At 37.1% G+C, this 27740-nt stretch overlaps 1 protein-coding gene and 5 non-coding genes across 6 annotated transcripts; 4 read left to right on the top strand and 2 right to left on the bottom strand.

The window, feature by feature from the left end:
• Nucleotides 1–6474: 6474 nt before the first annotated feature.
• Nucleotides 6475–6546, bottom strand: Trnad-guc. The gene has a single exon. It is a non-coding gene; the product is annotated as a tRNA-Asp (tRNA).
• Nucleotides 6547–6928: 382 nt separating this feature from the next.
• Trnad-guc lies at nt 6929–7000 on the top strand. Its single transcript has one exon. It is a non-coding gene; the product is annotated as a tRNA-Asp (tRNA).
• A 6341-nt stretch (nt 7001–13341) lies between these two features.
• On the top strand, nt 13342–13415 carry Trnai-aau. Its single transcript has one exon. It is a non-coding gene; the product is annotated as a tRNA-Ile (tRNA).
• Nucleotides 13416–14155: 740 nt separating this feature from the next.
• Nucleotides 14156–14227, bottom strand: Trnae-uuc. The gene has a single exon. It is a non-coding gene; the product is annotated as a tRNA-Glu (tRNA).
• Nucleotides 14228–14562: 335 nt separating this feature from the next.
• Nucleotides 14563–14635, top strand: Trnar-acg. Its single transcript has one exon. It is a non-coding gene; the product is annotated as a tRNA-Arg (tRNA).
• A 6588-nt stretch (nt 14636–21223) lies between these two features.
• On the top strand, nt 21224–24270 carry LOC112454749 (facilitated trehalose transporter Tret1-2 homolog). Its single transcript, XM_025016304.1, has one exon. The coding sequence runs from the start codon at nt 21472–21474 to the stop codon at nt 22990–22992; it is 1521 nt and encodes a 506-aa protein (XP_024872072.1). The 5' UTR covers nt 21224–21471; the 3' UTR covers nt 22993–24270.
• Nucleotides 24271–27740: the final 3470 nt, after the last annotated feature.

Below are 27740 nucleotides of genomic sequence, written 5' to 3'. Positions count from 1 at the left end.
ATCTCAGTGCTAGGGATTAACTTCTGTTTGCATGTAAAAATCTCTCGTTATTTCCCGTGACCAATGTAAATGATCTGTCTATCACCGATCGTTTCCGTAACGCTCGGATGAGAGATGAAGTTTCTCCGACGAGGGAAACTAATTGTCGCGGGAGAAATGCGAGATTCGTGGCGCGAAATTCAGCTTTTGAGAGCAGCACATTTTTAAAATAAAAAAAGGAAAGAGAAGATGATTATCATGCTGTGACGTCTTTCTTAGAATACAATGTCGTGGGAGCTGAAAAAAATGTTATCCCGTTGAATGCGTTTCCCTCTTATTTCGAAGATACAAAACGAGAACGAATAAATTCACAGAGGTTTCAGGTCTTCTTCGACAGTTTACCGCGACAGAAGAATTTATGCAATCGATCTTTTAGACGTGTGTCTCCCGTCTGGGAATTTGTCAGAAAGCCATCCGCTTGGGGGCATCGAAAAAGGAAAAAAATATTCGGAAGCGAAGCTTATACTTGCGTAAACCAGGGAAACGGGAGAGTAGACTGGTCGAAAAATTTACAATGTATTTATAAATATTATAGAGGCATCAAAGGCTGTTTTTCACATCCGTTGTTTGGGACAACGCTCGTAGGCCGACATGAAACCGCGAGTATATTTTTGAGTCCGGTGTGATTTTATGGGACTCCTGCGAAAGGGATTCCTGTAATCTAATACCACTAATTCAAAACATAAATCGACATAACTCGACTGATGCATTTTCACAGCACAACGAATATTGTTTTTTCTGACTTTGCAAGGACTAGTAAGTAATAAATTGAAAGAAAGTACTATAATCAGAGAAGAGGATTTGGATTTAAATTTAAAATAAGATTAACTCCAGATCTGGAAATACGAAAAAATGATCATATCGCGAGATGGGAAAAAGATGCCTGTAGCTTTCGAATACAGTGCGTGTATCTCAGCAGGAGTTAAAAAAAGATTATATAAATTTTAATTATATTAATATACCGATTCTTCGAAAGAGCGTAAATGAATTAAATTTAGCTCCACAAAATATATCGTGCATTATGTTAAGTAGCTTAAAATGACTTTTACGAGCTACATATAATGGAATTATATGAATTAAATGTTGTTGTTTGTGGCTCGAGATAATCGAATTTGCGATATCTTAGAATTGTGTTTATTTTAAAGGTACTTTTAGGGATACTTTTAGAGATGCGTTTTTCTTTAGCACCGCGTTACTTTCGTGACATTACTGGATTCGTCGTTATCCACGGTCGTTCATGCTCTCGTTCTTCGAGCCCGCAGAAAGCGCTTCTTCTCATATTTCGCGGTCACCGAGGGTCGTCGCAACGAACACGGAGCCATCTCGATGATTCACGGTCATGACTCACTTTACTACCACGGCATCGAGAAGGGTTCGCATAAATGGCAAGGTCTCCGCAGCCGAGGTAGCGACGAGCAACAGGATAAAATAGCGGAGGTGGTTGGCGACACAAATAATGTTTCCGTCGAATTCTGACCAAAAAGCTTTGTATTTTGTTTCTGCTATTTTATATTTCGATGATTCTTTCGAATGTATTACCGTTTTAGATTGTCGAGACTTATAGATCTTATACACTGATGAGAAAAAAAATATTTAGATCCAAAAAATATTTATTAGGCTCTTAACAGCTTATTTACTTAATATAATACACATATTTATTTAGAATTAGATATTTTTACTTAATTTAAATAAAAATATCTAATTCTAAATAAATATGTGTATTATTTAAGTAAATAAGCTATTAGGAGCCACCTAATAAATATTTTTTTAAATCTAAATTTTTTTTTCTCAGTATAATAGAGGTCTTATAATGCTCAGACTTATAATTATATATAATGTGTATACACTTTAGACATTACAATATAATTAAAATTAAGACAAATCTGTACGTACTGCGAGGACTGAGATACTATTGTATTAAATATAGTTCATCTGAAACTTAATTCTTTTCAAGACAATTTCAACAAATTAGTTATTTGAAACTTGTTTGACATTATATATGCATAATAATATGCACATTGAAATTATAAAATATATCGTTCGATTATATTGGTCATCTTTAGACATGTATCACGTCACACAATCGCACAACAGATTATTTTTTTGCCGCTCAGTCTCGATCAATCCTATATATGGGACAAATATATTTAATAATTTTCGTAGGACAGGTTTGCGTAGGTTTGCGCTACAGATGTAGCGTGAAACCGCGGCCGTTTGCCGTGAAAGAACTCGCCGTTCTCGCCGCAAGAAGTATCGCTCGCGGCATCGGACGTGCTACTTAAGTCGGGCTATCGAATCCGATAGCCGATGGTCGCTTAATGGCTGGTTATGCACGGAAGGACAGACCGCTTTCCTGCGCATGGACATGCGAGGTGGAGAAGACGGGTGGGTCCGCGTATGGACTGAAATTCACGCCGTGTCGTAAATCATGCCGTGTCGGTTTCTCATGAGTGGTCGTTGTCGGGGACCAAGCCGGCGACGACGACGACGACGACGACGACGATGACGACTGGCCGAGATGACGCCTTTTGATGGCATCAAGAACGCCCACGCATATACAACCTGTTTACGCGGGCATAAAGCTCACGCAACGTTTGTTCCGTGTACGCGAGACAACCGCATGATATCTCGAGAAAGCGTTAACCCGGCCCGCTGATACTATCGTCTCTCCGTCGTAAAGTTTATCACTTCTCTCTCCGATAAATTTGCTGAACGATATTAATAATACTAAAAGTAAAGTATCTCCCTTTCGTGGTCCATCTTTTTATATTATTTGTGTTCCGCCTGTAAATGTAATCACCATTCAAACCTTCCTTTGAACGATAACGAAATGAAAAGCGACATGTATAAATGTAGTTCTTCAGCATTGCGTTAACTTTTGTAACATTACTGTTCTCGTCGTTACTCGCGACCGTTCTTCTTCTGCGTTCTTCGAGAGCTCGCAGAAAGTCTTGCTTCTCATATTTCACAAACTGTAATATCATTTATACACATTCTAAAGGAAAAATTAAATGTAGTTATTTAATAAAGAATTCTTGGATGTAAATGTATGCTGTTGGAACTTTCGAATCGGTAAAATATTCATGAATTAAGAATAAATTATTTTATAATATAACATTTTCTATATGGATATAAAATATACAAATAGTATCGTCATAGAAATGCAATAGAGTGGTCTAAATTATAATCACGATAATTATAAACTCGAAGATATACATTGATTCGTACCTCGTCACTTCACTTTTTTTTCCTTTCGATTTCTCAATTTGCTTATATGCGATTGAGAGGTACAAGTTTCTCGAGAAGTTTACCATGGCTGTTTACGAGCGCAAATATACGCGAGTCATAACGCTTATCTTATCCGCGAGTTACGCAAAGGCTTCGTCATCTAGTCTTCAACGCGGACGGGAAGCGACGAGCCGCAGCGCTCGACGAAAAAAGGACTAGTATACCATCGGTCGACGTAAAAGTCGAAGATACGTTTATTACGGCTGAATAAAATATAAGCCGGCTTACGGCGATTTCGCGAAGCGACAAATGCCTCCGCGCGCGTTTTCCGTCCATTCGCGGCGCTTTACGAGACATAAACGACGCATAATTCTCTATTACCCATCGCCAAAGTGGCGCCGGTACCACTGAAATAGTAATTTATTTTAAGAACATCTCGCCTCTTGCTTACGATATCACTCGTCCACCCGATTCATTATTTTACACTAGTCCTGCAGAAGCAGGAGAATCTAGCAAGAAAATTGCAGCCAATGAAGTTTTCCTTTCATTTAAATGCAAAAAAATTATATACATATTTTTTTGAATAATATGTATACATATATTTACATGATATATTTTTTAAATAATTTAAAGTTTGATTAAGACTTTTTGAATTATTTTTGTAAATATTTTTGTTAATTTAAGGTACCAAAAAGAATAAGATGCTCCAAAAAAATATTCTCGTAGAGTGTAGACGAATATACTTTTGTGCCGTATTTTAATAATAATTTTATTATTATTATTTTATATTTCGTAACTCGCTTTTGTTTGATTCTACATTTCTCGTAAACATACCTTCGTGCTTTGTCTATCGATACTATAACCGTCAATTTATGTTGATTTTCAAAAATAATTGGTAACCAGAATTTTGATGTCGTCAATCGGCAAGTCATGTTCTTAAAACATTGCACGTTTAAATATTCTGATGTGTGCTAACTTTGAAAATATTGGGAACACTGCAACAAAGTCACTACATTCAACTTATTTATTATTTTGAAAGAATTGAAAAATGTTCTTACTATAATTTACTAAAAAAAATACTTATCAAGTTAATTCCTATTATTATCATATAGAATTTTAACGGTATAAAAACGGTCGAAATAAAAAAAAAATTTTTCGATATTGTCAAATGCCTCAGGGTATAATGCAAATAATGCGTGGTTGTTACGCAGAGTATGAATATTTTATTCACAGGGCATTTTAGAGCGTTAAACGCGATGCGGGTGTGCATTGATTGATCATTCTATGATTCAACCGTCGACGAAATATTCGGTTTCGATGCGTTGCTGATACGAGCGGCATCAAAAGCAACCCGGGCCCGTGCATCGAAATCGATCTAAATTACAAAATCGACTTTGCAGACAATCGATAGGTTTGTCGCTCCACTCGGACTATTGACAAGTGATCACACACGCCCATTCTAATATCAGATTTAACGTCGACATAGGGGAAGACAAACAACCCTCGTATTGGATGATGAAACGCGGGACGCGACAAACATATGGCTCCGAAATACCGCTGTAATAACGGGATGTAAATTTACCGGGATAGACGCAACGCGGTGTACCGCATTGCATCATGAAAATTCCACGTAGTTCGTTCCGAATGCGTTTTTAAGCGAAGCGTTCGCATATACCGCGATGATATTTCACTCTCCGATCCATAAATTGTGGAAATTATGAATAAAAATTGGGTGAAAGCGTTGACAGTTCATATAGGAAGCGTTTTAAATTATACATTATTTTTACGTGCTGGTAAGTAAGATCGTTTTACACCTATTGTATATTTTATATGTATACAGTTTTACATATTGTGTACAATAGGCTTGTAATTCTTTGCAACATTACTTTATGACGATTTTGTTTAAAAAAATATTAGTTTGAATTTAAAAGATATATTTAATAATACATCTGAATTAAAGATTACTTGTGTCTATTATGCCAAAAATGCATTATGTATTTTAATACATAAATATTAACTTCAATACATATTGGGCATTTAAATTCAGGTATTTTTAAACAAAATTTTTGTAGATACGGGCAGTATATCTGTGAAACGGTCAGAAGAATCGTTTTTGTATATTTTGCGTTCAATGTACTTGTCTATTGTATGTAAATAATACATAAATCAGACATTTATATTGAAATTATATTTCCTGACTTCGCGCAACAAATGCTTTGTCATGAAAATGTTAAAAGTGCGGTGGGAGAGAAAGGGGGGAGGAGTAGAGAACCGCATATATTAATTCAGTTTTGCTCGTTTTTGTGCGGGATTCACCGAATCCGTACCAGCATTACAACCATTATTAGTTAAGCGACAAAGTAGTTTATAGCGCCAACAAGCGTCGCGCTAACGAACCGATAAACACTGGCAATCTCGTAACCGGACAGCATAAACGTGAATGCGAGCGCGCGACAAGATGAGACGAGAAATGGTTGCGCCGCGATCCCGTGACTATGACTGTTTGGGACTACTGTTAACGACGGACCTCCTTTTATGAACATCGTGTCCCTTTGTTTTTACGAGCAGCGTGGCCAATACGACCGGCTAGTTTCATTCGCGTTTAAAGTGCGACTCACGACGAGCCATTCCGACATCCGAGAGGACAATCCGGACATTTAACCCGCTTTTCTTGTAGAAGATTGCAATGATACGACCGCAGTTCAATAAAATGCAAGCAGTGTAAGCACGGAAAAATCGTGTTCAATTAGACATTCTCCGTGTCGTCGAGATACGGGCACAAATTACATTACATCTCTCTTTATTTATTAGGAAGTTTGAGAAATGTCTTTTAAATTCTATATACAAACAACTTCTTCGAATTTGAAATACTTTTGTAGTCTCTAAACACTGTCGTTGGAACGCTATCTATTGTATAAAATGATTAACTGCAATTAAATTTCTTTTTTAAACGCACTATACTAAAACTAAACGGATATGATTATTTATGATTTGATACTTTCATAATTATCACAAAATAGACGTGATATATTTTGAAGGAATAATAATAATTTAACAGGACGATTATAATTTGTACAAATACACTTTTTAAAGCTGCATATTTTCTACCTGGTCTTACAGTTGCGAATAAAATTCAATAAATTAGGTGAAGAAAAATTAACGTTGCTTGCAAGATGTGATTCGTGAAATTGGAAAAAAAAAAGAAATCTCCCCGGCGGGGAATCGAACCCCGGTCTCCCGCGTGACAGGCGGGGATACTAACCACTATACTACCGAGGACCTGAGGAAGACGGTCCATTATTATAGTCTTTACGTAGTGAGACGATTCTATGCAAAGTGTAAGAACATGTATGTACACATACATATACTAAAGTTAAATTTAAAGTACTAATACAATTCACATATATGTATATTAATTAGAGAGATATTTACCTAATTTTTTATCTTGTTTTTTTAAGACTTTTTAAATTAAATTTAAAAAAAGCATTAAATTGTCTGTAGATATTAAAGTTCATTTTATAATGTTTTATTTATTTAAATAACAATATTTTAATTAACTGTAATAGTAATAATTTAACAAAATTAGAAGGAATAACAAAATGAAATCGGAATATTGCGATACATTGGAAGACTAATACAACAGAAGAGGCAATTCAACAAGTCCTCGGTAGTATAGTGGTCAGTATCCCCGCCTGTCACGCGGGAGACCGGGGTTCGATTCCCCGCCGGGGAGGATTTTTTTTTTTAATGTAAACAACACATATTTTGCAGTCGACAGATCCATTGTTCTTTTTCTTCGTTAATTCTGCTCCTGTTTTTATGAAACATTTATTCTTTTCGTATAAACCTTATACATATACGGGAAAAAATGGTTGCAAATTAAATGCAATTTTGCTCAGTTCAGCAACTAATACATTTTACATTCCGCGTTATATCAACAAATATGTGGATTGCGTGTGTTTTATAACGACGATTTTAATAGCGTATACCGTGATATCGATAAGATCGATATCGGACGAAAGGAAGGAAAGGCGGTACTAACTTCAACCGGTATTTATTTATTCTTCCGGTAATTTATACGCGTCATTTTGAAATTCGCCATTTCGAATTCGATGCCGTCCGCTTTGAGATTTAAGCCCGTTGCGGCCCGTTCTCGCGGGACCGGTCAGGCCCGTATACAACTCAAAAACTGAATTTATTGACTGGCGAGACCGATAAATTGTTTCGAGGCCCGTGTGGTAGGGCACAGTGGCGGACGTTATTGAGCTATTAAATCGTGATTACCCGCGTGTTATTGGGTGCGGCGACACGGGACATTCTTCTTTGCTTCCATCCCGCTTTCCCTCTGTAACTACCCTCCCCCCTTCACAACTACATCAATCCCATCCTGTCCTAAACACCGCGACTCCGAATGTGCGTCTCTTCTCTTACTTTTGTTTTTTTTCTTTTTTCCCCCTTTTTCTTTTTTTTTCATCGACGGTGGTACCGATGGTGTACGAACTTGTTTCTTTTTTTTTTTACGAACCGCACCTGCATCGTCCACAGGGAGTCTCGAGACGAAGTAAAGGTTGGAGGCGATCTGTAGGAAAAAAAGAGAGTCTCGAAATCTTCAGACTTTTTTGTATGCTTATCTACCGCAGCGTCGAAATTTACGCAATGTGTAAGATTACTTGTCTTAATTAAGTTACCTTTACGTCACCTTTGGCTGTTACCTGTTTAAACTATTAATAAGAGTCTTCTTTTATGTGTATATGTATATTTATATAATTTAGAATCTTACAAGTTTAATTTCACAATTTAAGCGCAATTTTACATTTAAACTATATTAGTAAAAAGATCTAGAGATAGTTTTAACAGGTTTAAAGAAAGATTCTTGATTTAACTGGTAAATGATGTTATTTCTTTATCTTCGTTTTATTTTATAAAAATTCAAAAATTTAAAGTTAATTTATAGAGAAAACTACACATACAGATTTCTCTCTCTGTTAATATGTACGTTTTATAAAATGTGTTTTATGTTGTTTACAACTGCCGAAATCGCGAAAGCGGAAGCGCCTCTTCCACGATGCTGGCGAACGTTTAAAGGGAAAAAAAATGAGAGGCTCCATGGCGAAATAGAAAATTCGTGCTCGGCGTGCGTGCCGACGATAGTTAACGGCCATAATTGCGGTCTACATATGCATGCTGGATGCGCCGCTGTCGGGACTGACTGTTCCATATTCAACGGTTAAGTGTGATGTACGAGTTTTGAGTGTCGCGGCATATCAAATAGGTGTAATCGCACGTAGTGCACTCCCTCCCTTTGTTCCCTTTCCATATACCTTCTACTCTTGCTTTCACGATGAATTTCGCGCAATTAACCAAGCACGCACATTTCGATCGCGTACATTACCGACGCAGACCAATTCTATATGACGAATTATCTATCATGTTCCATTATCCATCGGTTCTTGCCGACTCCAAGTTGAGAAAAGTTAAAAAGATAATAACGACTAATCTCTGACAAAAAAATTTCTTCCCAAGGAGAATGAAAAAATCTGACATATCAAAAATATGTTGTGCCTGAAAGAACACGCGATAAGCCTTAGACATACTGTTAATCATCGAAACGTCAACAAAATAAATCTTCCGCTTTCGCATGCACCATGAATCTTCATAATCACCGTTATCACATTGCGAACGTCGGCCTTCGTGTCGGCCGTGAATAATAACGAGTGTTGTTGCGGATCATCTGACGCGCATCTAATGACTCTCGTTGATAATAGGCGCCGCGGGAGGCAGAAGGGCCTCGAAACATCGGGGAAAACATAATTGCACCTGGAAGAATTCTACTCTTGAGAGTGGAAAACGTCTCGAGGAGACGTCGTCTCCTAACTGGGGTAACACCCGGTCGTGCTTGTCCGTAATAAGCTGTGTGATCGAGGATAAATTTAAGGTCACATGATAGACGCTGTTTTTTGAAATACGCCGCTGTTGCACGCGAGTACTTGTCGAAATCGGTCGGTGCACGCTGCCGTGCTCTTTTGAAAACCGTAGGTTGCGAGAGGACACCTCGTAAATTCGCCTTAATTACATTTGCTCCCGGCGATAATGTGGCCCGACAAGTCTCGCATCGAAGATAATTTTCTTATCGCTTATCATGCCATTCAATTGATATTGGTTTTTTTGGCTCTCGAGAAATGTGATAACATTTCGTGTTCAATAAACGTCTGGTTTATCTGCACGCACAACTAGCCTTGACACACAAGTCTGTCAGTTATAGATAAAATTACCACTATTTCTGTATCAATTGTCAAACGAACAATAAATTTATTTTTCAGGATGCGTCACGTATTTCTGTATAAATAAATATAAATTAAATGCTATAAAATTGAATTGACTGCTCACACGAATTTAAATCTGTAATTAACTATCTAAATTTAAAACAAATATTAAGTAGATTTTATAAAAAAATTGCATACGCGACTAATGCTTATGACCTACGTGTCTCTGTTTATCTCTGTTTAATGATTTCTTTTTACTAAGCAACGTGTGGGGTATGTAATCGTGAGAAAAGCGCGTAATCGTAAAATCTGATTGTATACACATCATATATCACACATTTATGATGTATATATACATATATGTATAATTGTATATATATACATACATATATCTGATTATACATGTTATAATTATACGTCTTTTGATCTTTTGTATCGCGTACATTTCTCTGTAATTACGGCAAACGTTATTGCTGTCTTATTAAGGAGATAATTACACGTTGTCTTATGCGATTACGTACTTCACGATCAATTATTAGAGCTCAATAAAACGGCGGTCTTAAGTGTCCTTCATCGAAATCACGTAAAAATAATGCGAAGTATCCTTGGGACGAGATATCTCGGAATTGCGGATTTTCGGTACATCTAACTGATATTAATAATGTCCTTAATTAATTACACCCGTCTAGTTTGCATCTTGCTAAAATGGACCCCGCGTTGGAGAGTAATCCGCGCCGTTGCACGCGCTATAATTCAGCCAGCGAGAAGAAAAATTTGTTCCGCACAGTGGAAACTCGCGGTCTGTGAATAATTACTTCTTGCGATCGAAATAATCGTATGCTCTTCCGGCCATTTTTTATTCAGTTATGATTTTAATATTTAGTGAAATGATATAATACTTGCAATACATCAACTTTGCTTAATCACTTCTCATTGGATGATTTAATCTAGATATATTGCCTAAAGTTTAATTTTTAGTTATTCGGTGTAGAACAGCGAACTCCGTGTGAATTTTAACAGCGGCATTTTCGTCAATGACTTCTGCGAAAGTCGCACAAAGACGCAGGGACTTTTTTCGTACCGTCAGAAATTCGTGTCGCGATTCCAGAAACGGATTTCACAGCTGAGAATCATGGTGGACCGAAGGTGGAGGAGAGCAAGGTAGAAGGCTGCCACCCAAGTAGCGGCATTTGTCGCTGATTGTTCGGGGACCCGTTGAGGTTCCGCACACACTTCGATTCCCTTCACCTTCTCAACGATCCCAATCGACGGTCGTCGCTCGGCCAGACTATATATGAAACGCGATGGTAGAGGGCAGGTACCGCCGTTAATTGTCTCATGCTTCACTCGTACTGTTCGTTTTTTATCCAAGACGAATGTACGATATATGCCACTTAACGTTAAATATCGTTGAAAATAATATCTGATTTTCTTCTATATTTTATTTAATATAATTTGATTTCATCTTAATTGACTGTTTTAATATTAAAATAATATAGTAATGTATAAAATAAATGGGACTATAGTGGCAAATTTCTGCTTTAGGAAAAGGATAACGGTAAAGTATATTTTTTGTCAATTTTTTATTATATTTTCGTAAAGATAACAGTTTGAAGATAACAGGTTTTTTTTCTTTTTTTTCGTTTCACGTCAGTTGAGTTCGATTTCAGCGTCTGTGGAATCAGTTGTATATGTATATACGTGCATACAAGTTAAATCGAGATATGCGACGGGCTTCAATTTAGTCTTGGCTAGTCGGGATTGAGTCAAAAAACGACAGTTTTACGATGTAACTGGGACATGCTGTGAGCATCGAGTCGATAGCGAACATGGTCAGTTTGTTCGATCGCTTTTGCCCGACCATTTTATGGCGATTTACTCAAGCAAATGAAAATATTTCGTTTGAACTTCGCAACGGTGACGTGTCATTTTTTTTTATTGCAACTGCATGGGATACTTATATTGTTGGAAATGTTACTAAACTATCTGTTATCCAGTATTTTCCATTGTTAATGCGTGTTCAAAAAAAGAATTTAGATGAAAAAATGCGTTTCTATTTCACGAATGTTATTGTTTATTTTTATGAAAAAAATATCCGTCAATTTAAAAACCGTCTCGTATTGTTATGTAAATCCTATGAACCTTTTAACGTTGCTGTATATAAGTGTAAATAAATGATACACTTTACGAGAAGTATGTTTTGCGCGAGACGCTACACGTCTTTTGATAAAATTTTTTATCTATAATAAATCTATGGAAATTTAAATCAAATGTTATATGTTATTTTCTCTAAAAAATGATAAGAACTCGGGTGAAGATATATGAATTCCCTAACAATTACAAATATAATCTAAATAAAATTTTCTATCTATGTGTAGGATACTTTAGCTAATAACATTATTACTTAATTGTGCCAGCTATTAATTTACAGTTACCAGTAATTTTTATTTTACGTCGTAATATTTTTTTAATAAAATATCTTAATTTTTTATCTAATTACATCTGTTATAAATTCTTTATGGACAATCAACTCGTGCCCACAGCCACGTTTCTTCACTCCCCGTAGCCGTTAAAGTTCATACACGTTACTCTTTCTTCTTTCTGAAGCTCTGCCAGACGGTAGCAGATTGCTGGGCGTATGGTATGAAGGTAAAAGAAAGGAAAGTTCTCGCTGACGCCGTGGTAGGGTCATGCAGGACACCTGCAGCGGCTTAATACTTTATGATAGCCTGTAGACTTACTTCATGACGATATTTTTTGTTAAAGAGAAAGAGAGAGAAAAGGAGCCGCAGAATTATTAGGGTTGTACAAGACAGCAAAAACGCTGAGCAGTTATCGGACTCGCCAGCGTCACTCCGTAAATTTGGTATCGCTAAAGAGGCATGGCACACACACATACAACGTTATTGCAGAAGAAAAACAAGGTGCACACAACTAGTGCTATAAATATCCAAAGCAACATTATAATGAGAATAAAGTATCTTTTTTAATGCCTCGGTGGTATTGTAGATATTGGTATTGTAATATTAGTTGAATAATTTTCCGTTTTTGTTCAGAAAATATTGCGTTGAATAATAGCTTTATTTAAAAAAGATATCAAAGGTCCAAGTATTTAGAAACAAGACTTGCATGATTTACACAGTATGATTTAAATACTCGTCGTGTTTTTCTACGGTCCAGTCAATATTATTTTTCTTTTGCATAATATTAAAATTCTTTCCATCTTAATATAGGTTAAATATTTACCATTTCTTCATCCGGCAGCGTCCAATGACGCTCGTTATCGTTGCACAATATTTCCGTATTGATTGCTATCAATCCAACAGCGTAACGATTGTTATTGCGCATAACATTCAACATAATATTTATATCTTGCTTTGCTTCGAATATAAACTCGCCTCTTTCAATACAGAATACTATTAATTGACTTTTAACAAACATTGGTATTTGACAAACATTTTTCACTGGATTGTTTCAATAAAATTAGCGTAATGAATTAAAAATATTACGTTTAATTTTGGAGAAGAATTAATGCTAGATAAATATTTTATAATGTACGTTATTTTATTTATTTTTATATATTACTGATATGTCTCTTTTAATTATTTTTATTTTATTTGATTTTTACATTTAATTTAAAATAAAATCGCCTATTTTCCAAAATGAAAAAATAAAAAATTGGCTTCATCTTAATAATAATGATAATTATATTTAAAATTATTTGTATTTTAGAAATCTATATAGGTATAGAAAAATATAAAAATAATGATACGTTAGTTGTGAATTTGTACGACAAGCTCTGAGGCAAGTTGGCCCATTAGCTCAGTTGGTTAGAGCGTCGTGCTAATAACGCGAAGGTCGCGGGTTCGATCCCCTCATGGGCCAAATTTTTTTTTCTTGTAAAAAATTATCATGCTTATATTTTAGAGTTATAAAGTAATTTTTTTAATTACGTACATTTTAATATGTCAAAATTAGAAATTAAATTAAATACGCCTTCAAAATTTCCCAATTAAAATATACTAATTAAATGTTATTCCAGTGCTTGGAAGAAAAGGCTACCTTTGAAATTTTTTTGTTTTCTTCCGCGTCTATATGTCCTTTTTCCTTATTGTGCTGGGGTTACGTGCGCGACTTATCAAGCCGAAAAAAGTTCGACCGACGGCGGTCACGGTGCCCTGAACTTCGGAAGAAGTACGTGCTTGTGGTTGTGCAAAAAGCAGTGCACGAGAAGGAAGAATTTGAGTTTCGGCTGAATACGGAGCAAGTTTCGAAACGACCCAGAACTCTAATTGAGTAACTTTTTCCAGTTCGACGCGGCTTGTTTGGCGAGGCGTTAATGGGACCGTTTTGGGACAGCCTTGGAGAATGGTAGACGTGGCTTTTGTAATAGGAAAAAGTTTTTTCGTTGAGAAAAGCAATAGCCGTGTCTTATTTACTCTTCTTCGTTCCGCTACCGTGATGATATCTATTGATCGCGTACAGAATCTTATCCGCGCACATGTTGAATATTAAAATATTAAATGCAAAATTACAGCTTCTGGAAAATTTACTAATATTAATATCTATCTATGATTCATGAAAAATTTTATTTTATATAAAATTCTTGAAAAAAAAAAAAAAATTTCCGGTACCGGGAATCGAACCCGAGCCTCCTGGGTGAAAGCCAGGTATCCTAGCCACTAGACCATACCGGATTGTTGAAGGCAGTTCTTATAAACCGATTCAAGAGGTGACATAATGCTACAAATAATTTAAATTAAATTTTCCAAGTTAAATTCTCTGATTACATTTCTTTCAATTATATAAATCGCAATATTACGCGGATATAATGATTGAATATTGTCATATTATCAGCCGTGTTAACTCTCGAATTTATTAAATACTTAGCGGAATATACTCCAAAAATTATTTTTTATGTAAAATGAAACTTATAATAAACTTGATTTAGTATTATAAGTGTTTCTGTTATTTGAAGCATAGATATTTAGACAGTATAGAAAACTGTGCACGTTGAACTTGGAACTTCAATGGTCCTGTGGCGCAACGGATAACGCGTCTGACTACGGATCAGAAGATTCCAGGTTCGAATCCTGGCAGGATCGATTTCTTTTTTTTACACAATTTATTACTAATAATTAGAATATGATTACAATAGAAAATTTATATATTTTTTAAGAAATATATTTTGCATGTTTCTATTTTATATTAAATACTTACTGGCATGACATAGGCAATTATATAAGAAAATGTTAACAATATATATATATATATATATATATATATATATATATATATATATTGAAATACATATTGAAATTTTCTAGAGTAAAATATTAGAATTCGTTTTGTAACTTTGTGAACTATACTTATAAAATATACGCAAACTTATAAACACATACGCAAATATGCTAAATAAATCGAGAACTAAGTGACGGCACTTGATCTTTATCAGTCTATTAATTTTTTATTAATTGTAAGCTAATGCATTGAAAAAATGTAATGGACCAAAAGGAAAATTATTAATTACTATATTGAAGCATAATACAAATAAGAAATATTGAACATGCTTTAATTTTCTAATTTCGTACGAATATTTTTGTGCAAAAATTGCGAAAGAAGCTATAATGTTGTTTGTTTCTACAGATGTTTTATATACGCAATTATATATTTGTTGTTTCAAAATTTTTAAGACAATTTTGTATTACATTATTCAATAACATTATTACAAAAGGATAACATCAGATCTTTTTTTTTTTATTATAATCGACTTTTAAATTTGACGTGTACACGAAATAAATAAGTAATATACTTATATGTATGTATATATGTGCATGAATGTCCATAACGGCTTAACGGCTGATATTGACTTAGGCGTTTTTGTCTTGGTTTATTCTCCATAACTCACTCTTGAACACGTCGATACATGCTTTGCGGAACGAATAATATCGAAAGAAAAAGCTTATTGGATTGACAGCGGGTTTAAAGCAGTTTTACCCAGTATGTAATAAAACTATTAACAAAACTGAGTGACATACCTTCATAAATTTCGCTTTATTAGACTGCATTTTGACAAATCTAATAATAAAATTAAAAAAGAGATATGTGCTCCTTTCTCTCTCCCTTTGTCTTCCTCTCTCTATCTATTTACACATGTCTATCTGTTTATCTATCTGTCTATTTATTTCTCTTATCTCACTATCTATCTCTACCTCTACACAATATATTTCGTATTATCACTGATAAATTATGTGATCGCTTTCTATTTACTTTTTAGCTTTGTTTGTTGAAATACTTGGCACTCAAGTCACCGAAAATGGATTTAAAGTGAAAGAATATTTTTGAAATATTATTCTAAAAAAGGTAGATTAGAATCTACGTTCAGTTAGAACATTCCAACACGAGTTTTGATATAAGAGACGAATATTTTCTTTATCTAATACAGAAGTAAAATATGGAGTAGAAAGAGAAAATATATTAAATGTTTCTTGAAATTTACGGATTTTAAAATAAATATCAAGAAATGTATAAAATAAATAATTATATTGCTGAGAAAGATAAAAACACATATGTAACACATTTGCTTCTGGGTTTGATAATCCGTTCCAACTTTCTTTTTTTTGTTTGTTCTATTGTGTCACTATGTGTTTTCTTTCCAAATTGTATTTTATACCAGAGTAGGTACATAAATATTGGTGCATATAAGAAATATGTGATAGCGGAACATTTCTGTATTATACCAAATATCAGATTGACGATAATTTCGTCATTAAAGACGAATTTTTTTGTACTATGCTTGCGCATACTTGTTTCCGCAAATATCTTCGCAAATGTCCTTTGCGTCATTTTGCGTTACAGATCCCTTATTGCGAAAAAATGTTTTGCTCATACCCTGAGAGTTCGTCTCAACGCGAACGAGGCGATGAGACCACTCATAAAACAATCATTTCGCCATCCGCTGGCACGACTCGCATGTGGAACATCGGTAATATATTGGATATTATTGCAAAGAGAGGGACGCGTTATGAATCCACGGAGAGAAGCACGAAAGATTGATAGTCCGAGTGATGAGCAATCGCTAATCATTTTTTTCAAAGTTGTCTAAATTAATCCGGAATTTTGAAAAAAAATTTTTATAAATTGGTTTTTAGGTAACGAAATGTGCAAAATAACTCGCAAAAAAATTAACGATTTACCATGTTGAGGAATATTTTTTCACATCAATTGGCTACGTTAAACCGTCGTATTTATGTACATGAAGTGCATTGTGTTAATCTATTTCATGTAGTATATAAATGTTGATTTTTCCACAGAGGAAAAAGAATTAACTTTTAATTTTATTTATGAATGAAATTCTAGCCATTGCTTTCCAAATGTAATTTTTGCGCCAAATGTACTGTAAAATGTTAAAAATATTGTACAGCTTATATTATGATGTTGCGCATGTGTATTTTTAATTAAATGTACGTTTAGCATGTGCGAATCGCCTATTTGTAAAACGGTTACAAATTGCATTGTCAAGTAATAAAAAGTTTGTAACATTTTAATTATTCGTTTCAACAGAAGTTTGTGACCGCATATGACTTATGCATTCTAAACGTTTTTCTAATTCTATTCCACGATCTTTATGTCAATCTTGCATTTCCATTTATGTTTCAAATTCCGTGGTTTGTATTCCTTAATCGATTAACTTAGATTCCCACGTCGCACGCGGTTACTGCAAAAGAGAGCATTCAAGCGAGAACTTACAAAGAGTGCAATGTTTGACCGTCGAAAAGGGTCTGAAAGCCTTTTTTTCGCTCGCCGCATCATGCCTCGGTATCCCCAAGGAAAGTTAGTATACTCGTTTTCGCGACCTTCGTCATTTGCTCCCTTCCTGGCTATCCTCTCTCGCATGGAAACTTTCCTCTCGGTCGTTCCAACACAGAAGCAGCCTTTTTTCTTCACCTGAAACCCCCGAACAAATGCATCCCACGTGAGGTGTTTTTTCTCTGCTCCGGAACACATCAATCTCCCTGCGCGAGCTGGCCTATCCCGCGTTCGACGGCGGCGAGGCGGCTTTCTCGAGGCTTTTAGTCGTCGGGTGTGCTATATATGCTGACAGAATGTTTTGGAAACGAGCAGATATTCTACTAATGATAGATAAATATACTGGTGTTAATTAAACACGTGTAGATAAAAATTCAAATTAGATAAAAGCTAATATTCTTACGATTAATTATACATGCCACAAATACACGAAACGGATACAAGCATATACTAATATATTAATTTTTTTCTCGTATTTTAAAGTTGAAATTTTACGTTTATACGAATTAAAGAGAACTGCTTAATTACTTTTACATTATTATCATAATATCGCCATCGTGTCATAATAAGCCCGCCGTGCGCAAATAATAGCGGGAAACATTTCGCAGAGGTTTCATCGTTACGAAGAGACATACTTTCAAAGTCTCCTTGCATCATTCCTCAAGAGCTTGTCAACATTCATCTACGACGTCTCTGGCCTTCCTGAGTACTCGACATGCACTCTCATAAGAGCGCATCCACCGTTAAATAAGTCTCTCTCTTGTACACGAGGCCGAGAAGAGACGACGAGTAAAACTTATATTAAACCTTAAAATTACCCGAGGTCTTACAGAAATTTCTCCCGAGATTGCGCTTATAAATTTTCCGCCAAATTTCGGCGCTTTTACGAAGGGGAAGCTTTCGCAAACACTGTATCCATATTCCAGAAATTATGCCGACGATATTGCATCGTCCCCCCCAGATTGCCTGTTTGTTTTACAGAAATGTTTAAATATGACGTATTCGTATGTCTCTCGAAATATCGAAGCGACGAATTTTCAGATTAAATTTACGTGACGTATATGATTAAATTTATGTATACATCTAATATCAATTTGACTTTCGTCGTTTTCATCATTGCCAACTGTTACGCTCCGCTCTCTCGTGAAACTGCATTCTGACTCTCTCATTCTTTCTCGAGTTCATCAAAATGCACCCACAAGCTCCTTGTTCTTCGTGGATCTCAACGGGTACTCTCGTAAAAGCGTTCGCCGTTAAACAAGTCCTCCCTCTAACGTCGAAGTACGCAGGGGCTCGCGGGATAACGAGACTTTTGAGAGTCCTCGACATTAAAAGGCGTATCTCGTACGCGACGTGAGGCCGAAGTAGATGATGAGCAGGCACAGAGCGCGACAGAATATTTACCGTTATATCAGAGTTAGAAATCCCCGATAATAGAATTGGCGGAAATTTGCCAGGTTCACTATTTGCCCGTCCGATCCCTTGATTTCTATTGGTTTACTGATTGCCTTCGCGTTGTGAGAATTTTAACTATCGACCGGTCCTGAAACACCGTACGCGAAACTTACGGGTAAAGTCTCAAACGAAGCCAATAGTAGGAAAAGAAGATTTCTTTTCTTCACTTCCGAGAAAATTAGATCACTCGCAGAAGTAATCACTTTAGATTTTTTTTTTCAGCGAGGATCTTAACAAGTTAAAGACAAAAACATGTTGGAAATATAAAAAAAAATTGTTTTTCTCCTTCTGTGCAGTTTTTTTTTACGTATCTCTATTGTACGATAATTCCTGCAAACGAGAGAGAATATGGTATAAATCCACAGTTTCTATATACGGATAAGAATTATTCGAAATTAATGGCGGAAATTAGCAGCGAAAACAGTGCAAAAGCGTTTAATTACAGCTGAAACACCAAAAACGTGTTAAATATCTCTCGTTTGGCATTACTGCTTTCCTCTCTGGCGGAGTCGTTAGTTTTTAATCGTCGGAACAAGCGCACGATGCATCGTGGCACATCGATGCGTACGAGCCCGACCCTCATCCTCGCGCGGACGCGCGCGTATCCTCGTTCGCGAAAGATAAATAACGCGAAAATCGCATTTGGCAACCGTCCAAAATACGAAACACCCCGTCGCTCGACGAGGGAGTTGTGCGTATTAAATTCACGGGGCTCTCTTCCAAATTCCCACGGCCGCCACCCCGGATCATTTAAATCCCTTTTCAGCTAGTTAAAATACCGCGCGTATTTCCGAGGGGCTGCGGGAAAATTATTTTACACAAGCGCGGTGGGAGATGTATGGAGATTTTCGGTTTCATTTTCATGCGAGGGCGTATGTGCGCGTCACGCATGCGGTGCGTCTAAATTTTCTACAGAACGGTGGCCCGACTTAATTATTTCAACACGAGACCCTCGAATTTGCTGCGTGGGGATAATGTAGAATTGTAGATTGTAGATGTATAAAGTCGGATTTGTGTGCCACATGTGGAACTCAGATTTTTTTAATTACTAGACGGCAAAGAAAAGGATAAAATTGTACATTTAACAGATAAGCAAAAATATATTTTCTTTTATTCTTTATTTTTAAATTCAAGTTTCATATTATTGTTATTTTATTACATGCGATATGATAATTAGTGTATATATTTGTCTTGCAAATTTTTATGACAAATGTCTTGCGACATTTTTCAGACAAATTTAAAAAATAACCTTGTTGTGAATTTTGTACAACGATACATCTTGATAGCTTGCTTATCTTGCTCTTCTTTCCCACCAGTTTTATATTAATGTTGCTGAGAATATACCGCCAGACACTGTCTGAGTAGCTCCGAGCGTTAAAGCCTTTGAAAAGGATCTCAATGGTATTCAAATCATTTCAAAGGAGATTACATCTTGTTACTTCGTAAAAGGATGCAACATCATATGACTGACACACGGCGGTATTACGTGAAATTTTCCCTCTTTAGAGAAAATAGCCGTGAAATTGAGGTTTATATTTCGTATTTCCTTGTAAGAGCAAAAAAAGGTCCGACGACTTCCGTAGCCGGGTAATTAAATGACTTTCTTCTAATAACAAACCATTATTTTGATCTCTACGTGTTTAACACAATTGCGAATGTAATTTTCTAACAGTCGTCGTATTGTTCGTGTAACTGCCCCATCGCACGGATTATCTCTATTTATTGACATAATATACGAGAAGCGGGCGAAATGAGAGCCAGACGCGGTAAATGGTGCGCAAAAGTTCTTTAAATTTTAGAATAACGTTTGATAATTCTGTGTATTATACATATTTAAATCGAAACGATTTAATTAGGCAGGAGGGAGAGTATTTTACTACTCCAATCAGAACTGTGTTGCAAGTCTGACAATTTAGTCGGCGCATAGCTTACTAAGGTTGGAAAATAATGTAATAGAATTATTAGACGTTATTTTAAAATTTAAAGAACTCGCGCATTATTTATCGCGTCTGTGTGGCTTTCATTTAACCTACTTCTCTTATATTCATGAATTTCCAAAAGAGCCAATGGCCCATATTCTCAACTCTCTTTTATTGATAAAAGCGCACTTTTATTTCTAAAATGCTGTAGCATATGTAACGTGAACTGTAGCATCTCAGAAATAAAAGCGCGCTTTTATCGATAAAAGACAGTTGAGAATATATTTGGACAGTTGGGCCTATATATTTCCAATTTATCGATATAAGTTTGTTATTTCAGTTATCGTGCATAAAACTCAGTCCGGTTTTAAGATTAGCCAAGACATTAGATAAAGAGTGGAAGGGATAAAATGTAATCAGTCGCGATCTTCGTGTAGAACAACTTTACGTACATAATCACAGATATCGCTTTATAGTATAGATAATATAATCGAGCAATACATTTTTATTTTGCGCTTATCTCAGTTGTGTTGCTAATCAAAGCAGTGACCACTCTCATTCCATCGATCGAACATTCGTGATGTGTGCATTTAAACAAACTTAAATTTTTGAAAATTTGTTTAAAAAATTAGGAGATAGTGAAATTATAGCGCAGATGGGTGTATATCACGAATAGTGAACAGTGAACAGTTACGTCATTCTGTATCAACTCCTCCGAATTTTTTCCCCCCACGACCGAGATTGTTTTAGATATCGCAATGAAGATTAATGATTCAAATACCAAAGTTAAGTTGCGTCTCAGGCAATCGATGACAGCTCTGGGACCATTGTTGGGCGTCTGCGTGACCGGTATGTCGAGCGGCTACAGCGCGATTCTTCTGCCGCAGCTGAAGACAATTTCGACCAATGACAGTGAATCTTTATCTTCCGAATCTGCGAGCGCGGATCATTTCGGAGCGCTCAGCATCGACCAGGAGTCGTGGATCGCGGCAGCCGTGACTCTGCTAGTAGCCCCGGGATGTTGGACCGGTGGATTCGTGGCGGAAAAACTCGGCAGAAAGACGTCAGTGACACTACTGTTTCCCGTCTATTTTATCAGCTGGCTGATTATCGCCCTCGCCAACAGCATAGACGTTTTGATAGCGGGCAGACTTCTCTGTGGGTACTGCGCCGGAGTCTTGGCGCCCATATTTTCGATCTACCTGAGTGAAACGACCGATCCTCAGTTACGTGGCGTTCTGCTGGGGGCAACCAGCTTGACCCTTTCGGCCGGTATATTGGCGTGTCACGCAATGGGAACTTGGCTGCATTGGCGAACCACCGCGTACATTAGCGGCGTGTTGCCCGTAATCTGTTGGATCCTCTGCGTCTACTCGCAAGAGAGCCCGTTGTGGCTACTGGGTAAAGGCAAGATCGAGAATGCGAGGCGCTCCTGGATATACCTCCGTGGTGAGGAGTCACTCGAGGAGTTCTCCCTGCTGGAAACCGACAGGCTCGCGGAAATATCGGCGAAGAGAATCGAGAAACGGTCGTTGCTGCGCTCGTTCAGGAAGACGTGGTCCTCGCGCAACTTCCTGATGCCTTTCAGCATCGTTTGCCTGTATTTTTTCATCATGCAATTCTCAGGCACCAACGTGATGACTTTCTACTGCGTCGAGATGTTGACGGACGTCTCCGGCCCGGCTTACGCGTACCTGATAACGCTGATCGTCGACGTGATTCGTCTGATATTCGCCGTTCTCGTGTTCGTTTTTCTGAAAATATGCCGCAGGCGCACCGTGATGCTTATATCCGGCTTCGGCGCGGCTATCACCATGCTATCTTTAAGCGCGTGTCTGACATTTGACATTGGAAGACCCTGGAGCCCCATGATTCTACTCATCACTTACGTCGGCCTACTGTCAATGGGATTGTTTTTCTTACCCTGGATGTATTGCGGCGAACTGTTCTCGAGAAAACACCGTGGGTTCGGTTCCGGATTAGCGACCAGCTTCAATTTCGCGTGTTTGTTCGTGGTGATCAAGACGATGCCGCTTATGATGGAATTTGTAAAGCCCGAAGGTACATTCGCCGTTTACGGTACTGTGGCGTTGGTCGGGACTAGTGTTTTGTACTTCATTCTTCCTGAAACCAAGAACAAAACCTTGCAAGAGATTCAGATGTCTTTTGGCAAAGAATTTCACGCACCGCAAGCACAAAGCGCGGACGTACCACTCCGCGAGCGTGTTTCTTTTGAGAAAAACAACGGATTGGATAAGGAAATGCCGCTTGATAAATGACGATCATTTAATGAGCAGATGTTACAGAATATGATATGTATTTTTATAAGTAGGTATGTGAATATATTGTGATAATTCATAAATTTATGTACGACGTGAATAGCATTCGTAGATTTTAATTTAGTATAAAAATAAATTGCTATTTTTTCGGTTACTTTCTTAAAAAAAAGCGTGCTGTTTTGGCATGTGATATCAAGTAAACATATCTGCATCAAACATTATATCCTTTCTTTCTGCTGTTGTTGAAAAATTAATGCAATTTATAAATTAAAACTTGGATGTTGAGATTAGCTTGCGGCATAATGATGTATTTGACTGCGCTACCGCAAGCAATGCCGTACAAGCGACGACGCGACGCATTCTTCCGGCCGGATATATTTCGGTCGTGCCGTAAAATTAACCGATGCGTCCGAAATAATGACTCCTGCGGCCGTCGGGACGGAGCGGCGAGTGCAATAGAAATTTAACTGCGAGCCTTGCCGGCATGACGGACCGTAAAATTGCGTTCTCACGTGATTATTGCTCGGACCACTTACCGCAGCTGATGGAAATTACGGTTCGTCCCGGCGGTTCTCGCGTGACGTTTAGCGGCCCGCGCAATGACTTAGGCGCGTACGCGAGTAAAATATGATGGCGGTGCTGTCGGGGTTATTAAAATGCGAGGAATCCTGATTCATTGCCCCCCTTCGTCGAGATTTCAAGGCGACGAAGATAAAGATTGTTTCCCGTTTCCGGAAAACGTTCCGGAAACGATAGATATATTTACTACCGCATCCTAATACATACGTGATAGATATTATAGTTTCTCAAGAGGAATGACACGATTTCAATTTTAACTCGTATTGTTTTTTGCGTCGCACGAATCTTTATGATCGCCAATCGAATAATGAATTCAATCTTACCTTTATATTGGACTAACTTTTATAGTTGCCGTTTTTATTTTACAATAATTCCTAGATCCTTCAGATACCATTCTTCCTATCGGTATGATTTCAATCTCGAAGCGTCAGAGGTAAGCGCAATAAAGAATCACGCTAAACTCCAATGGTTTTTCTCTTTTTAATTTCATCCCCAATCCTAACTCATTACCCTCTTTTCTTCAGCCATGCTCTTACTTGGATCGCTTCGGCGTTGATTATCGCAAGCACGCAAAGCGGTCGTTACGTTATCCTTGCTTCTCTTTACTATAACCATTTTCGATCAGTAGTCTTCTTCGCGAAACTCAATTCCCCGGCGAAATATTGGTCGGAAATTTTGCGACGGCAAAATGTCATTCATATTGCAGCAACACAGTCTTTTTCTTTATTTTTTTATTGCAGTTTTATGTGTTAAATAAAAAATTGAATTATATATATATATTTTTGTATATATATATATATATATATATACTTATAAATAGTTTATCTTCAACTATATACTTATGGATATTGGAGACGAACACGTAAGTTTCTGCCGGAAAAAGAAATCTGGCAATTTGATTTCACGATCGACAGTGACTGAGAATGAAAAGTGGGCGATATCAAACGTGATTTATGACGATAAGGACAATCTCGGCCCAATTTCCCACGCGCGACGTGCCTGAACTGCATATAATCTTCATGAATGCGTAATGACCCGTCGTGCGTCCTCTCCCGTGCGGCCCATTCAGGAAGGTCTCGTGTAATGGAGGGGAATAAAAACTTGGTGGTCCCTACGCGATAGCGCCGCGCCAATGGCGCTTTTTGCGCCGACGATGAAGCACTTCAGACTTCCCTTCGATCTACCGCCCTGAGGAGCTTAACGGTGGAAAATGCAGTCGAGCGAGAATGTTTAGCACTCTCGATTTGAAACGACATTCGTACTGATTCAGGTCGAGTCTCGCTATATAGTCATCATATTATAAATATATACCGCCAGCTCAAATGTAAAAGGTATTGGCTATTGCAAAGTGCTACGTGAATTTTTGGTATCTTCAACGTGTACGCAACACGAATAATAGAAAACTCACTAGGTAACGTAATATGAAATTAATAGAATTTGTTTCGAAAAGTGAAATTATTGAATCAGAGAAAAAAAATAAAATATTGCGGATTAGAAAATGTTTTTATATTTATGTTTGTATAACTGTATCGTTTTCGATACCAAACATCAAATATCGTTCGCAAATACAGGTAAATATAACAATAAAAATATATGTTAACTTCCGTAACGAAAAGTGATTTTATTATTTTTTCATATTGCAGCAGCTCTCGAAAAAAATATCAAAAAATTGAACGAATATTTGTTGTCACAAATATTCGTGCAATAATAATTTTGAACTAACGCGAAGCTCGTGCGTGTAATCTGGCGCGGTGGCAAAAATGCGAGAGGATGATTCGGTAGCGAATCTATACCGGTAAACAAAAACAAAAATGTAACACCATAATTCAACGAACGCGCGCGCGCGCGTCTCGCGTGAGTTTTATATACTTCATAAGCATTCCTCATCATTGTTCTGCGTTTGCGGTCGAGACATGACATCTTGTTCGACGTTACGCATTTGCCGCGCGACGCGAAGCGATTAGACAGCAATTATACTTTTATGTCTCGGCCAACGCGCCATCGCCAGCGTAGGAAACGTAGATCAGAGTTTCGAAAAATTTAGGTGGTTTCTGTCCCGCTCGGCGCAATAAAGCGCAACTCCATTTGCATTAAATTTTTCAAATGCCGCTGTAAGCGGTACTTTTTATCGCGACATCGCGCCACGGTCGCATCGCTTAAAGCGTAACCGCTGTTTATGCGACGGGTTTTTTTTTCCAAGAGGTGTACGCTTTGTCCGGCTTAATAAATCGTATTTGCGACCATTTGTAGCGCAATCCCTGTAATCGCGGGCTTCTTTTTGACGTATGTTTCGCGCGGGGCTAATAAATTGCGATTATGTGTGCCCGGTTCTTCTTCCACAGCCGCTATCTTTCGTACATGATTTTATAATTGTAAAATTCATTGTTTCATACGATCTGTCAATACGTGCCGTGTCATTAATTTTTTTTTTTTTTTAACAAAATTATTCGATGTTCGCGAGATGTTTTACCAGACGTTGAAATTCAAAGAGAAGCACCTCAGTCGCGTATCCGCAGTTGTCATTTCCGATGAGGAACTCAAACTCTCTCTGATATCATTAGAAAATTTATACGAACTGGAGGACAAAACGTTGATTAAATCCGGGTTTTCAGCAGGGGAGTTCGCGACTCTCTGACAAAATTGAAGGAGCGATCTCCAGACGCTGCGAGTAATCGCGGAATGAGGTGGTCTCTGCGAAAGAGAAAAAGAAGATGGAATTTTATCAAGTTCTAGGAATCCACTGACAGCGGTGGGGAAAGAAAGTAATGGAAGGGTAGCGGTTCGCACTCTTTGGAGCTAAGGAGCGGGAGATAAAGGTTGACCGGTTTATCTTCGAAACAGGAAGGAGACGTTATCCTACATCGGCGAGAGAGAAGGAGAGGAAGTTTTTATTTTAAATTAAATTAAATCTTTATCGTCCGTCGTCTTTTGTTATTCTGCGTGACGTTATTTCTTCGCGCTCCATATAGCTTTCGTGATTATCTCCATTAGCAATTAGAGTTATTTCGAAATAAATTCTTTCCTACATTTGCCTATTTTTCTACGATTGTTACGTATGTTTTATCTTCAATTTGATTGGACTTAAAAAAACGATAGATTCAATATTCTGACGCAATCGCCTCAGGAGTAAAGCAACATATTTTTAAATATTTTTGAACGTGAAAGAAATACAAATATTACATTGAAATGGAGATTAAAAGCGCAAGCGGAGCAAAAGAAATAACAGATCTTTCACTAAAACGAGAAAACTAAACTCGACGATTTATCCTGACGTTGCTCAACGACGAGATCAACTCTACTTTCAGCCGCTAACGAAAATGTCGTTCCTCGCATCAGTTCTGCTTAAGAGCCTGGCAGGATGATAAAAACGAACTGGATTTTCCCGAGACCTCTTTTCCTCTCCTCGCTCTTTTCTCCGCGCTCCCGTGGCGGCGCCTGCGGTGGCAATAATTTGCAATTTTTGTGAAACGTATACGAAGGCCGGAGGTAACGTCGGAATCGACTTTAGGAACAACACTCTGAAAGTTTCGCGGACCGTAATGATGCTGTTTGCCATAAAGTCGCAAGTTAACCGGCAGCTAACAAAGTTGCCAGTGTTCTAAATATGACGGCGAAGTGGTGCGACTTTGTTGTGTTGCCTCCTCTTAATGTCGTTATTAACTTTTCTACGGTATAGTTTTTATAACAATTGCTTAACGTATCGTTAGTTTAATGAGGAATTATTGTAACTATATATCGATTATGCTTCTCTTTGGAAATCTCTATAGTCTATGGAATTTTGTAATTCAATTATAAAAATAGACATGCAATAATTGTAAAAATGAAATATACAGATTAGAGAAAAATATATAGGTATTCTGGTTTATATATTTTAAGTAAAAATGTCGCGTATATTTTTAAGCAAGAAGACATAAATATGAAAAGAAAATTATTATTTAATGAGAAATGAAATATGCACACATTGCTGAAGTCGTTGAAAGTTAATAATTTGGTGCGAGTTGGGAATATGAATTACTTTATGATGTAATCGTTTCCTTCGCAAAATTCAAGCGCCGTCGCTTTCCAAGAATTAGAAGTAACGATCTCGGTGCTCTTTTCAGCGTCACGTGCCTCGTGAAATTTTAAGTCCAATGCGCGAAAGGAAAACGTCCGCCTTTACGGGCCGAAAT

This window comes from Temnothorax curvispinosus, unplaced genomic scaffold, assembly GCF_003070985.1.
Source record: "Temnothorax curvispinosus isolate PA1 unplaced genomic scaffold, ASM307098v1 QBEX01005310.1, whole genome shotgun sequence".
In the NCBI taxonomy this organism is placed as follows: domain Eukaryota; kingdom Metazoa; phylum Arthropoda; class Insecta; order Hymenoptera; family Formicidae; genus Temnothorax; species Temnothorax curvispinosus.
This window is presented reverse-complemented; position numbering and strand designations above follow the sequence as displayed.

Bases quoted from the DNA above. Each gene is read 5' to 3' on its own strand.
- LOC112454749 (XM_025016304.1), top strand. From the start codon at position 21,472: ATGAAGATTAATGATTCAAATACCAAAGTTAAGTTGCGTCTCAGGCAA.